Source organism: Podarcis erhardii (genome assembly GCF_964252035.2).
Source record: "Podarcis erhardii genome assembly, chromosome: 14".
NCBI classification, from domain to species: domain Eukaryota; kingdom Metazoa; phylum Chordata; class Lepidosauria; order Squamata; family Lacertidae; genus Podarcis; species Podarcis erhardii.
In genome coordinates this window covers 40,975,133-40,989,421 of record NC_138503.1, presented here as the reverse complement: position 1 = coordinate 40,989,421, position 14,289 = coordinate 40,975,133, and the positions used below count along the sequence as shown (strand labels likewise).

The following is a 14,289-nucleotide window of genomic DNA, read 5'->3' as shown; positions in this document are numbered from 1 at the left end:
GAAACTTGCTTAAAAGCCCTTCAGACAGAGCAGGCAATACCAATAGACAAGGGCATTTGCACTATACATTTAAAGCACTAGGATACCACATTAAACAGTCATGGCTTCCCCAAAGATTCCTGAGAAAAACAATTCATTAAGGAAGGGTGCTGAGATTTGCTAGAGACTCTTATTCTGCTCACAGAGCTGCAATTCCCAGAATTCCCTGGGAATAAGGACTAATAATAATAATAATAATAATAATAATAATAATAATTTATTTATACCCCACCCATCTGTCTGGGTTTCCCCAGCCACTCTGGGAGGCTCCCAAGAGAATACTAAACAGAATAAAACATCAAACATTAAAAACTTCCCTGAACAGGGCTGCCTTCAAAAAGTCAGATAGTTGTTTATTTCCTTGACATCTGATGGGAGGGCGTTCCACAGGGCAGGCGCCACTCTGAAACTGTAGTTCTGTGAAGGGCTCTCCCAGCAACCCCCAGCTCCCTTAACCAGCTTTGGTTCCCATGATTCTTCGGGGGAACCAAAGAATAGTGGTATCATAGGGTTTTACATGTACAGGGCAGGTATGGCCAGAGTGATGCGGCTGCCTCGGGTGACAGGCGCAGGGGAGCAGCAGCCAAGGCGCTGTGGCGGAAAGAACTGGCTGTACCCTCTAAATAATCTTGCTGCATTCAGGAGTAGTGGAAGATGCTGTCCTGTCAGCCAATGTTGAAGTAAGATTCAACTTTGAGGCTTCTCTGCATGGAATAACAAGGGGTTGCCATGTTGTCCCTTGCCTTAGACTCCTCCTTATAGTTCCACAGTAGAATAATTCTTTGGAAAATCCCTTCCCCTCCCCCCAAGAAAATTATTGCTGTAACAAAAGGAAAGGAACACTTATTGTGGCACAGTACGCTTACGTCATGTTCTGGTGATGGTGTGTATATGCAAAAATGCCTATACATGAACCACCCTGTTGGAACTGCCCTCAAACAACCATCCTCAACTTCCAAGCAAGATGGAGAGCTTTTAAGCTCTCCACCTTGCTTACTGGGCTCTGGGATGCTCTCATGAGATCTCATGGGACCATTTGAGTTCCTGCGAGATCTCGCAAGAGCACCCTAGAGCGGTGTTTCCCAACCTTTGGTCTTTGGCAGTTTTTGGACCACAGTTCCCATCATCCATGACCACTGGTCTTCCTAGCAAGGGATGATGGGAGTTGTAGTCCAAAAACAGCTGGAAACCCAAGGTTGGGAAATGCTGCCCTAGAGCAAGGTAAGCAAGTCCAAGTGCTTAAAAGCTCTTTCCACACTGGGAAAACGCAGCACAAAAAAGGAGCTTTTAAGCTCTCCACCTTGCATGCAATTAATTTACAGGATTTCAAGCAGCTGGCTTTGAACCACACACGGTTGAAATCACACAAGTAAATTGGGTGCAAGATGCAATTGTACTGTAACGATTTAATAACACATTGACCAACACTGGGACTTTAAAAATTATTTCCATAGGAAACCTGGGAGGAATGAGAGAGAAGTCGGAATAATTTATTTACCGTCCTTTTTCTTGGTCTCTTCATATCCTGGGTCTGATCGAAATAGACTAGACGGTGTCATGAAGACCATATCAACTTCTTGCCTGTGACGTCTCTGGATTAAGTGAACTGAGGAATTAACCAAAGCACCTTTTTAGTGAACTTTACAAAACTTAATAAATGAAGCACTGATCTAAATAGATTTGTTTTCATACAGCTTACCTTCCCAGTGTAATATGCTAGAAGTCTACTGTGGGGAGAAGTAAGGTGTATGAGAGCCTAACTAGGTTATATAAGATCACTTATATAAGCTGTTAAGAAATTTTCTTATATGTTATTTCACAGTTTTCCACTTTAAAAAAATTAAACTGATTCTTTTCCTTTTCCATAACTGGTTAGCTAAAACCCTTGAGTTTTCATTACCAAGTTCATAATAGGATTGTTTAAGATATTGAATGGTCACAATTTTGGGGATATTTAGTGAGTAAAGCTGTTTTATTTTCCCAGGTAACTGTCAGTAAGCACATTTACTAGATGCAATTTTATGTTATCCTGTTCCTAAATGTCTACAACTAATGGTAGACAAAGGACTTTACTCTCTTGTTTCAGTGTACTGTGTTACTGATAAGAGTACCCCAAACCACAGCCTTGAAGGTATCCCATACCAGTGCTGGAGTATGAAGACCAGTGTCATTAAATGCCAAAAGCCACTGGGATTTCCTTAAGCAAGCTTTGTTGAACCAAACAGTTCTGCTGTTAGGAAATTTGAACCTGCCAGCATATGGGCAGCCAATGCACCCCCATCAATTAAGCCACGGGATTGTGTTTACCTTCTATATTCAGTTATGTGCATACAATTCAAAATTTGAGAGCAGCAGAATCTGAATACCAGGGGTACTTATACCTTCCACTTCAGAGCCAGAAGATGCAATTAATTGGTCTCAAATGGTCTGGGAACAACATGGCATTTATTCACTGCAATCTTCCTTTCGCAAATGATTTTAAATATTATTCCTGGCCTAAGTGGAGGTGGAACGTCTGAAGCATCTGTTTTTAGGTAAACATTTTCCAGGTCTTCAACAGTCTCCATGTTTGAACTTAAGAAATTTGTGGTGGCTGAAGTATTTTTGCCCCAAACAAATTTCTCCTGCAACCACTTACAATAATTGAGCCAGAATGCTTTGTGTCCAATGTGCTGCCTGGATTCTCAATATTTACATGTTTATTATTCAGTTGGTTCTTTGGGGAATCGATTTCACCACCCAGAAATAGGAGGTTTCAATAAGAAAAGAGGATCTTTTGTTCTGTTATGAAGAACAAAATAGCTTGATCTTTGTCTCTCATGAATGAAGGACATTACTACTTTGAAGGGAAATGGCAGATCTTAGCTTGGAAAGAATTTCATCCTCATCCCTAACATAGGGCTGCCATATTTCAAAAATCACGACTCAAAAACTGCCACCGAGCCCAAACAGCCCAAGCCAGAGAGTTTAAAGACATCACTCACAATTGCATTTCTTGTTTTATGCTGAGGTAGGACAACTCACTCTGAGGAAGAAAAATCAGACTGTGGAGAATGACTCCGGTCCCATATATCTGAAAGACCACCTCCTTCCTCACAGACCCTCTTGGGTACTGAGATCGGCACAGGGGACCCTTGTGCAGTTAGTTCGTCTGCCCTCAGAGGCTCGAGGAGGGTGAAAGGACAGGGCATTCACTGTGGTGGCCCCCAAGTTGTAGAACTACCTTCCACAGAAGTGTGTCTGGCACCTTCATTATACAGCTTCTGGAGAATGCTGAAGACACATGTTTTCCCCCTGGCTTTTGACAACTGAAGTGTACGTTTTTATGATTGTAAGCTGTTTTTAATAGTTTTTAATAGTGTATTTTAATTCTGTAACCTGCCCTAGAACCTAAAGGTAAAGGAAACAAACAAACAAACACCAGGATGCATGGTCTCTATATCCTTTAGAATATACTTCAAAAAGCTTTTCATAATCAAATGATATTTGCCTATTCAGTAAATTTTCTTACACAGTATTTAAAATTCAAATCAGCTGTGAAACCTACTCTGAATAATTTTTGATATCAAAACTTAAAAGTTTCAACAATGCCATTATATCCCATAAACCTTACCTCCATCAGGCATATCACCCAGTCTATGTGAATAAGGATCATTCAGAAGATTATTAGCAGTAGGCGACCTCTGTATTAATTCTGGTTCATACTCAAATGAAGGATTAACTAATGAAGAAAAAAGAAAAGTACAGAAGCAGGTTGCATCTCTTCTTGTAGTCCACACACACACACACAAATCCAGGGGGAAAGCGAGGACCCTGTAGCACTAGTTTTCTGGGTCTAGAGATTTTGTACATTTTTGCATGGAAGAGCATTCAATCACATATATGCCCCGCCTCCACTCTGACACAGAACAGCCCAAACCCAAGTGACAGCCAGGGCACAACCGAATTCACAAGCTGCTTGCGCATGCACACACACCTTTTCCAATTTCACAAAAAATAAAATTGCATATATTCAGAGATTTTACCCCAGTTTTTCCATCATGTGTCCTTTTTTTTTCGTGGGGGGCGGGGAGCCAAGAATTCTGCCGAAGCCAAAATAGTAACTGACAGCCAGGCATCCCTAGTCCCGCCAGCAGCTGTGCAGATACTTACACAATCAAAGTATTAGATATATTACAGTATTCCCTGCATTTCTGACACACAGGTTTTAGAGGGCTGTTGTCATTTAGCCCAAAATTGCACCAGCCACACACGGATGAAATTTCAACAGGCTTCAAGGATTTTGCACAAATAAATCCTAAATTTGATGTGGAGGAAGACACCCAAAACAGTTCAGTATGCACTGAATGCCTACAAAAGGCTGGCTGTTTTTGGAGGGATGGAGAACTAGGAAAGATGTATGATGGAAAGGAGCGGCTGGGGTCTTAAAACATCAACACTTCATGTGGAATCCTTTTCTTGCGGTTCCCACTTGCATTTTTCCATTACAATAACCTCAAAATGTTCTGCATGATTCCGTTACAACTTGCAAACATAAAATGCAATGACACACCATGAGAGTTTCCATATGGATTTGCACTGGGCATCTCGGGCACAAAATCTGTCCGTCTGTATTCATCATCATCAGATGGAGTCTGCATCAAGCTCATAGGCATCAGCACAAACGAGCTCCGTCCTCGTTCTTCAGCATTGTCATAATCAACATCGGATTCGTAGGGAGAGGCGCCGTAAGGATTAAAACGAAAAGAAGTGCTCCTCTGAGAGGGTCTTCTGTGTGAAAAATAAAGAGGGGGGGGGAGAGTAAGCAGCTACCTGGAAGGAAGTGAAATATAGGCATTGCTTAGAAAGGCCTAAAAATGTCAGAAGAACCCTGATGGATCTGACTATAGGTCTGTAAAGCTAACCACCCTCTCACTATCTCATGATGAAAGGGAGTGTGCGTTTGTAGGGGCAATGATTCAAAGGCTTCATGATTAGAGGCAATTCTCAAGGGCGCCATTTGCCCATGGGCGCCACACTGGTGGCCCCAGGACTATCTAGTTCAACTTCCTGTATCTCACAATGGCTATTCAGATACCTCTGGAACATCAACTAGGTAAGGTAAAGGGACCCCTGACCATTAGGTCCAGTCGTGACCGACTCTGGGGTTGCGGCGCTCATCTCGCTTTATTGGCCGAGGGAGCCGGCGTACAGCTTCCAAGTCATGTGGCCAGCATGACTAAGCCGCTTCTGGAGAACCAGAGCAGTGCCCAGAAATGCCGTTACCTTCCTGCCGGAGCGGTACCTATTTATCTACTTGCACTTTGACGTGCTTTCGAACTGCTAGGTTGGCAGGAGCAGGGACCAAGCAACGGGAGCTCACCCCGTTGCAGGGATTCGAACCGCTGACCTTCTGATCGGCAAGTCCTAGGCTCTGTGGTTTAACCCACAGAGCCACCTGCGTCCCTGGAACGTCAACTAGCAGGACACAAATTCTCCTCCTCACAATCTCCAGCAAGTGATAGTGTGAGGCATGCCCTCTCTGATCTTAGAGGTAGCATATAGCCCACATGACTAGTTCCCACTGATAGCCTTTTCCCTCCATATAACCACCTAAGAGTAGCCACCTTTGAGCATGACCTGAAAAAGGCTTGGGGAACCTTTGGCCCCCAGCTAGCAAGGTCAATGGTGATGGCTGATGGGATTCGAACCCAATAACATTTGGAGGGCCAAAAGTTCCCCAGCTCTTTTAACGAAAATGTGAATCTTATTTTGAATGTGTGTTGCATATGTAAAATGTTGGTGTCTGCGACACTGGTGATATTGTGTCTTCTGTGCAATTAGTAGAGGTCTCCTCTGAGAGACCAGAAATGCATATCCTAATAAGTCTGAAATGCAGTGGCAATACATGCTCCAATTGGCTGTGTAGTTGTGAAGGAGTTTTCCTCTGTATGTTTGGTTCCAGGTTTCCCTGCTATGTAGAAGGCAGGGACTACAAAATAAAAGGTCTCTGGTCCTCTCTTCTCAAATTATATACTGTTTTCGTTCATTTTTCTCAGTGAGGTATTATTATCTGGATTTCTTTTCTCTTTGGATTCTGCCTGTGTTACAAAAGAAACTTTGGTACCCATGAGGACTAAACATTCAGTAACAGAATGCTGCCAATCAGGAAACAAAAACAGAAGTCTGAGTAAATGAAATGGCTTACTGGAGAAGGGTGTGTTTTGCTGGCACCCTGAACAGAAATACTTTTACTTGTAATAAATAATCTAGATATCAATGCACAGAATGAGTAGCTAGGTTTATTCTAGGAACATGCATCATTATTTGCTTTGTTAATTCAACAATAGCAACCGCTTAGTCTTTCATATGCTATACTTCAGACTTACATTCTGTCAATCTCTAGCGTTTCAGAGTGGTGATAGTCTGGGTTTTCAAAGGCTTCATTATTGTAGTGGAAAGACATGATGCATCCAAATCTTTGCCTTCGTATGAAAGATGTTTAGAAATCAACTTGGTGGACTGTTTTCAGTTTTTTATTGGGCGAAGTTTCATCCCGAATCTATTTTAAAAGAAATTAAATTAAAATACGTTCCAGCCAATCCTTCACACTCACACCCTCTTGTTTAACTTTAACTCTCTCTCAATCTCACCCCCCCCCCACACACAGAGTTTTCGCAGTTAAAAATCACATACCTTCTCAGAAGTCCTATGAGGAGTTGAACTGGGCATGTTTTACTTTGCTAGAGGGCTCCAGGTCCCCTATCCCTAACATAAGAGTTACACAGAGCGATCACAGCTAGTGGCCACTGATACCCTTGTCCTCTTTGAGTTTCTTTCCTTTCCTTTTAAAGCCATCAAACTCAAGCCAGCATGTCTTCTTCTAACAATGAATGTCACAAATGCATAGGGTTATGCCCAGTGTTAGCCTGACTCAATGTGCTATAATTCATGGACATTACTTACTGCGGTCCATGAATTTCAGTGGCTATACTCTGTGTTGGATATAACCCACTAAAGACTGTGTGAAAGATAGCTCCATTCATCCACCCCGAATCTACCCGAATTCAACTCATTGGGTGTCCTTGAGCTGTAGAATTTTGGGATGATGGTGGCAGGAAACCACAACAGTATGTTATATGCTGAATACTACATTCCGGTGTGGATGTACTATATCAATGAACCATGGTTATGAGATTGGGAACAGGTGAAGGGATTGCATACTTTCTCATGAGAATTCAGACCCTCCAAGTGTCCCTATATTCCAGGGACAGTCTCATATTTACAGAAGCCATCTCAGTTTCTGATTTAATCCTGCTTTTCCTTATATGTCCCTATTTTCATCAGAGAAATGTTGAAGGGTATGGAGTTATGTAACCCACAAGCCAAGGAGATAAGTAACTAGGTAAAGGTAAAGGTACCCCTGCCCGTACGGGCCAGTCTTGACAGACTCTGGGGTTGTGCGCCCATCTCACTTAAGAGGCCAGGGGCCAGCGCTGTCCGGAGACACTTCCGGGTCATGTGGCCAGCGTGACATCGCTGCTCTGGCAAGCCAGAGCCGCACACGGAAACGCCGTTTACCTTCCCGCTGGTAAGCAGTCCCTATTTATCTACTTGCACCCGAAGGTGCTTTCGAACTGCTAGGTTGGCAGGCGCTGGGACCGAGAAGCGGGAGCGCACCCCGCCGCAGGGATTCAAACCGCCGACCTTTCGATCGGCAAGTCCTAGGCGCTGAGGCTTTAACCCACAGCGCCACCTGCATCCCGATAAGTAACTAGACAACCTTTAGAAGACATCTGAAGACAGCCCTGTATAGGGAAGTTTTAAAAACAAACGTTTAATGGTTTCTTACATTTTTATGTATGTCGGAAGCCACCCAGAATGGCTGGGGCAATCCAGTCAGATGGGTGGGGTACAAAGAATAAAATTATTAATATTATCACTACTCTGGAATGGGACACCCGGATTTTCACTGGAGAAACATTGGAGCGTATGTCTCACCCAGCTTAACTAAAGATCAAATTACATCAGCACAAACATTAACTGTGGTTAAGTGCTGATAACAGAGCCTGAAATCTCAGTTTTAAACTTTGGGTTAAGGATTACGGTCTTTATTTTTATGCTAATACTTTGGTTTATGAACTGGTTGAACTGTGGATTGTTTTGTATTTTTATTGTTGACCCCCCCACCCCCATTTTTTTTTCTTACAATACTTAAAAACGTATCTTTCAGTCTGGGGACAAATTCCGTTGATACGTGTCTGTCTAACAGCACTGGGCCTCAATAGGAAAGCCACAATTCTTTCTTCTAAACTGTATTTTTGTCTTCAGGTTAGGATTAACCTGTTCTGGCCTTTTTATGTTATTCCTATGAGATGACATGTTTAAGCTTGCCAAAAAACCAAACACAAATCCCATCTTCAAATATCCACTACGTCACTTAGAAACCACAAGGAAATACTGAGTGCTAAATGAGTTAGAATACCTTTGGCATTTGTTCAGCGAGACCAGGAAAGGTAGAAATGCTTTCATGGTCCTCAAGACAAAGGTCAGCCATTTTACTTGAACATAAGCAGCCTACCCTCTCTATCGGGTCATCAGGAACTTGCTGTCAGCATAAGTTCCAGGTGGCAATATAAAACATGGCAAATAAGTTAATACATTCTTTTACTCGGACTTCAATACCAACACGATACCAACACCATCAGCAAAACTCTTTTTCTTCCCAGAATCCTGAAGGAAAGTGTTTATGCTTCTACAAAACTAATTTGTGTAATACAGAAAGAAATAGTGTTTTTTTTTTTTTTTTTTTTTTCCTCTCTCACACACAGCCTTGATTCTGCTCTCTCCAGCTACTTTAAAAAAAAATAATAATAGACGCCTCGGACGTGAGGAATCCGGGCTAGAAATATTTTTTGTTTGTTTTCTGGACATTTGTCTAGGAAGGGACAGAAACCGGGGCAGGGGGGGGAGAGAATAGAATTATAAAATGTTATGTTTTGTTTTACTTGGTCAATGTGACCTATAATTAATATAATAAAGGGAAAATTTGTGAAGGGGAAGTTAGATCGACCTTAAAAAAAAAAGAAATTAATGATTATAAGAGAATTGGATAGTTGAATATAGATAAACAAAAGAATTTAATTTTTAAAAGCAATGTGAATATCTTTAAGAGGTTAGGTAAGAACTTGCTGAATTAATTTTGGAATTGGGATGTAAGAGGAGGGGGTGGGGGGAAGTCAATGAAAGTGGGTAAAGAAACTTAGGGTATGTAATTGTATTTGTGTGTTTGTTTGTCTTTGTCTTTGTGTGTGTGTCTGTTGTTATAAAATGTAAAAACCCAATAAAAATTATTTTAAAAAAAATAAAAATAAAAATAAAAATAATAATAATAATATAAATTTTATTTTCAATGCAACATTACAACAAAAATTACAAACATTGAATCCAGAATAAAACTATACAAACAAGAAAGAAAAACAAAACACAAAAAGGAAAAAAGGAAAAAAAGAAAAAAGGGGGGAGCACACATCTACAAATAAAACCATATCTTCATTCTAGTCTAGGCATTCATTGAATTTGACATGTGTGTGTGTGTGTGTGTGTGTACGTTTGAAAGAAAAATAAAATAGCTGGTCATATGTATGTACCAGCTACTTTATATTTCTTTCTAACGTACACACACACACACACACACACTTGTCAAATTCAATCATATAGTTAAATAAAGTGTGTCATTTTGCCCTCAGTCGGTATGCCACCTTAGCACATCATGCTATTAAGTGATTTAATCACTGAGGTCAAAACAAACAGGACAAGCTCCAGGATCAAGGAGTCCCTTTGCAATGTTCCCTCCCCTCCTATATATCCTACCTGCCCCATACATTTGAAGCAGTATCACACCACCTTAAAGAGCCACCACTCCCCCCCCCCAAAAAAAATCCTAAGAGCTACAGTTTGCTAAAGGTGCTGAGAATTGTTGGGAGAGACCCCATTGTCACCCTACAGTGACAATTCCCAGAGTTCTCTGGGAAGCTCTGTGAGGGAAAGGAGGGCAATGGCTGCGCCAGAATAGATAGAAAGGGGCACAGAAGGGGCAAGGTATATTTCTCTGGACTCATTTAAGGTCGTTCTTCCTTGTCCCTGCTATAGACTTGTAGCTTCACTGGCTCTGGGTATTTATTTATTTTAGCTCATTCACTTTATTGCTTTCAGGATGTTCTCAACCAACTTGAGCAGCGAGAAACTGCAACCTCAAAGTAATAGCCTGAGCCATCAGAATCAACAAAGAGTGAGGCTCTTTTGCTTCTCAGGTTACATCGAACTGAATACTGTGTTTGCTACCAGTTCCAGGTTATAATTTAATGAGATGTATCGCTTTCAAGAACTTCACCGACCAAGTTCATTTGGAGCAGGAAGGAGAGGAAATTAAAATATATGGAATCTTTGTTTGCTTTTAAAGAACAGAGCAATTGCATTAGCAATCTCTGCAACCATGATATCTTTTTAGAAAACTATTTCCCATTAAGATAGATCAGGAAGGCTGAACCACAGGCTGCCTTCTCTCTTTGGTCGTTTGGACTCTCTCCACGCCACACATCTTAGCCTAAATTTACATCCATTGCCCACCCACTTTTGACTGCCTTCTTCCACACAACTGCACCCCCCCCACCACATGCCCACCCCCCTCCCAGAAATTGATTTGGCCCTCAGCAAACAGGCAGGCTGCGTATATTCGAAGCACATTTTCCCCCCTCCAAAAATTCTGGTTGCTATAGTCTATCTCTCATAGAGTTACAATTCCCAGCAACACTTAACAAACTACATTGCCCAGAATTCCTAGAGGTGGGAAATGTGCTTTAAAGATATATCATATACACAGCGAGAGATAGAGATATTAGTAACCACACCTTGATTTACAGAGAAATATGCTTTTTCTCCACAGACTACCTTCTAGGTTTCTGCTACTATGGGGCAAATAAAAATGTTCCACTAACGCTAAAGAAGTATCCTGAGTTTGGCAAGTAGTGCAGAGCCAAGGGGTGCTGTTTTCAGAAGGACAGTTGTGAAATAATATGGTTCACAGCCTTTATCATGTTCTTCCCCATAAAAATACAGTTAAGGTAGGCTTCTAGATGGAAGGAAAACTGAGGCTGAAGGTTAATCCTCATAGAAGTACAGAGCCAGCCCTTCCACTGGGCACCATAAGACATCTTCCGAACTTTCTAAGTGGGTAGGTTGGCAGCCAGGTGTGGAAACTGTCCATAAGGTAAGGAGAGCTCACCCGAGTTCAGATCCTGTTCTGCGCACCTTGATTCCTGAGAGCATGATGCTCATGCTGATTAGAGCAGACATGTGGTGGGAGCCAGGCTTTCCAAGGGCTCCCCACAACCTTCAGAGCAGTCTTTATCCCAATCTACAAGCCCATCCACTTGAGCTAGCTACCATGAATAGCAGCCAGCTCATATCCCCACTGTACATTTAAAGCACTTTTAAAGCATATGGCTTCCACCCAAAAAGGAATTATGGGAACTGGAGTTCACCCCTCATAGAGACCCAATACCCAGTACCCTTAGCAAACTACAGCTACCAGGGTTCTTTGGGGGAAGTCATGTTCTTTAAATCTGCTTTAAACAGTGAGAAGATTATGGCTGTGGGGATCCTGCTGGGGGTGGGCTTAGGCAGATGCCTGAATTTCCCATCTCCCAAGGCTGGAGGTCCAAGATGAATGCAGCAGACAAAGTTAAAGTTGCAAATTGCAATCCTGTACCCCAGGTACAGGGAAGTTTTTCTTCAGCCTGAGAGCCACATTCCCTCATGAGCATCTTTCTTGGGGTCACACTGAAGTGGTGGGTGTGGTCAGAGACAAAATATAGATGGAGGAAGATGGAAAAGTAAGTGGAGCAACAGATGTGACTCTTACATTAAGGTAAAAGGTAAAGGACGCCTGGACGGTTAAGTCCAGTCAAAGGCGACTATGGGGTTGCGGTGCTCATCTCGCTTTCAGGCCGAGGGAGCTGACGTTTGTCCACAGACAGTTTTCCGGTTCATGTAGCCAGCATGACTAAACCACTACTGGCATACGGATGACCGTGACAAGTGCCAGAGCACATGGAAACGTTTACCTTCCTGCCGCAGCGGTACCTATTTATCTACTTGCACTGGCGTGCTTTCGAACTGCTAGGTTGGCAGGAGCTGGGACAGAGCAATGGGAGCTCACCCCCTCGTGGGGATTCGAACCGCCGACCTTCCAATCAGCAAACCCAAGAGACTCAGTGGTTTAGACCACAGCGCCACCCACGTCCCTATACTCTTACATTAGGCCTCATCTGCACTATACATTTAAAGCAGTATCACTCCACTTTAAACAGTCATAGGTTCCCCCAAATAATCCTGGGAACTGCAATTTGTTAAGGCTGCTGAGAGTTGTTAGGAGCCTCCTATTCCCCACCCAGAGCTACAATTCCCAGAATTCTCTTGGCAGAGGGTTAGACTGTTAAACCGTTCTGGGAATTGTAGCTCCTGACAACTTTCATCACCCTCAACAAACTAGTTTTTAGGATTATTTGGGAGAAGCCATGACTATTTAAAGTGGTACAATACTGCTTTAAATATATAGTGCAGGTGGGGCCTCTGTACAGAAGGCCAAATTCCAGTGACACAAAATCTAGACTATAACACACATCTGTATCCTCCATCCAGAGGAGGATGTGTCACAATTTGACGACACATTTCAGTCAGGCACTTCTGAAGGAGACAGGACATGTGCTGCTAAGTACCGGTATATTAAAATCCTATCGATTTCTACAAGGACTAGACATACTTTATTTGCCTTGGGGCACCACCTGTTAACATAAGCATTGCAGTTAACTGATAAGGAAGAATAACATATTACATAAAACTCCTTCTACAATAAAGCAAGCACTAAGTTTACATGTGCAAGCACCTGTGTTTATATATGCAGTTTTGAATTTCTTCAGCTGCAACCAAATTTTAAGATTTTATAAGACTGAGAAAATAAATCGGAACCTGTTTTTTTTTTTTAAAGTTACCTGTCCATCAGCAAGGATAACAGCTACGCTATTTTATTTTATTTCACAACACTTATACACTGCTTTATTTTAATAAAAGCTCTAAGTGGTTTTATTATCCTATCCTGCTCTTTTCAAAGACCTTGGCATACTTATAGCTGTTGACACTAATGTTCGCTAATCAGCCTTGCTGAAAATTCCCACCCCCATCAGATCATTATGCTGTTGTTCACTTCCTTATTGACTAAATGTCCAAAGGTGGATTATAAAAATTACACAGATCCTTTGGGAGCAAAAAGGAAGTTCAGAATTTTTCTTTAAAGCAGGAAGAGTTTTCTATTACAAACCACTTTAACAAACACTCATCAAACTCTATAGGGCCAACTTCCCAAAAATACATCTAGGATGGGAACGTTAAAGTTAAATACATCTTTCAAAAATCTAACCAGTCACTGTGTTCTTTCTGTACTTCCTAATTGATAGCTTCTATATCCCAAACTCCCTGATAAAACACACACACACAAAATACTACAAAATACCTACAGTACACAAACACACACAAGAGGGGGTGTCCTCAGGGGGAAAAAATGGAGGAAGGAGAAAGTATAACACCAAAAGTGTGAAGCAGGCTAGTTTCTCAGTAAGAATAATGCTTGTAACAGTTTGCATCAGATCTCAGGTTGTACAAAAGCTAGAAACTTAATCCTTTTCTCTATTTTGTTTTAATGAAACCTGGGAATCTGGGGGTTAGGGTTTTCTAGAGGAAGCAGCAGTCTCCATTTCCCACCTCTGTGGACACCTATATTTTTATCTGTATAATGTGTTTGAGTGTGTTGAAGGTCTCTAGGTCTCTTTATATTTCGGTGCTAGCACTGGTACAAAGTCAGCCCTTTACATGAAGACCCTGGCAATGAGAGAGGTGCAAGAATAAGGAAGCTCTGCATGGGGGTCCTGACGATTTTTTAAAAACTACAAAGTGATAGCAGACAGGTGAGAGTAAGCTAATTTCTCAGCAAAAGGGGGAAAAAGAAAGAATGCTGCCTGCACATTTCTTCTCGTAACTCAGACTTTACAAATGCTTGAAAATTAAGCTTTTTAAGAGCAGAAAGCTGAGTATCTGGGGAGGGAGCCCCCTCGCCCACGCCCCCTGCGGATGCCCACGGAGCCGTGGGAAGCGCCAGGAAGGGAAAGAGGTTCTCCTGTAAGACCACCCACGCGGTATAAACAAGGGGGGAGAGAA

The 14,289-nt window shown here is 42.0% G+C and overlaps 1 protein-coding gene across 1 annotated transcript in view; it reads right to left on the bottom strand.

The window, feature by feature from the left end:
• TMC5 (transmembrane channel like 5) overlaps positions 1-14,289 on the bottom strand; it is a 34,273-nt gene that overhangs the window by 19,061 nt on the left and 923 nt on the right. The window contains exons 2-5 of the mRNA XM_081840710.1: positions 6,408-6,580; positions 4,592-4,809; positions 3,653-3,760; positions 1,533-1,645 (exon numbers count right to left, since the gene is read on the bottom strand). Coding sequence (XP_081696836.1) covers positions 1,533-1,645; positions 3,653-3,760; positions 4,592-4,809; positions 6,408-6,484 — 516 coding nt within the window. The 5' untranslated portion in view covers positions 6,485-6,580. The remainder of the gene's footprint in view (positions 1-1,532; positions 1,646-3,652; positions 3,761-4,591; positions 4,810-6,407; positions 6,581-14,289) is intronic.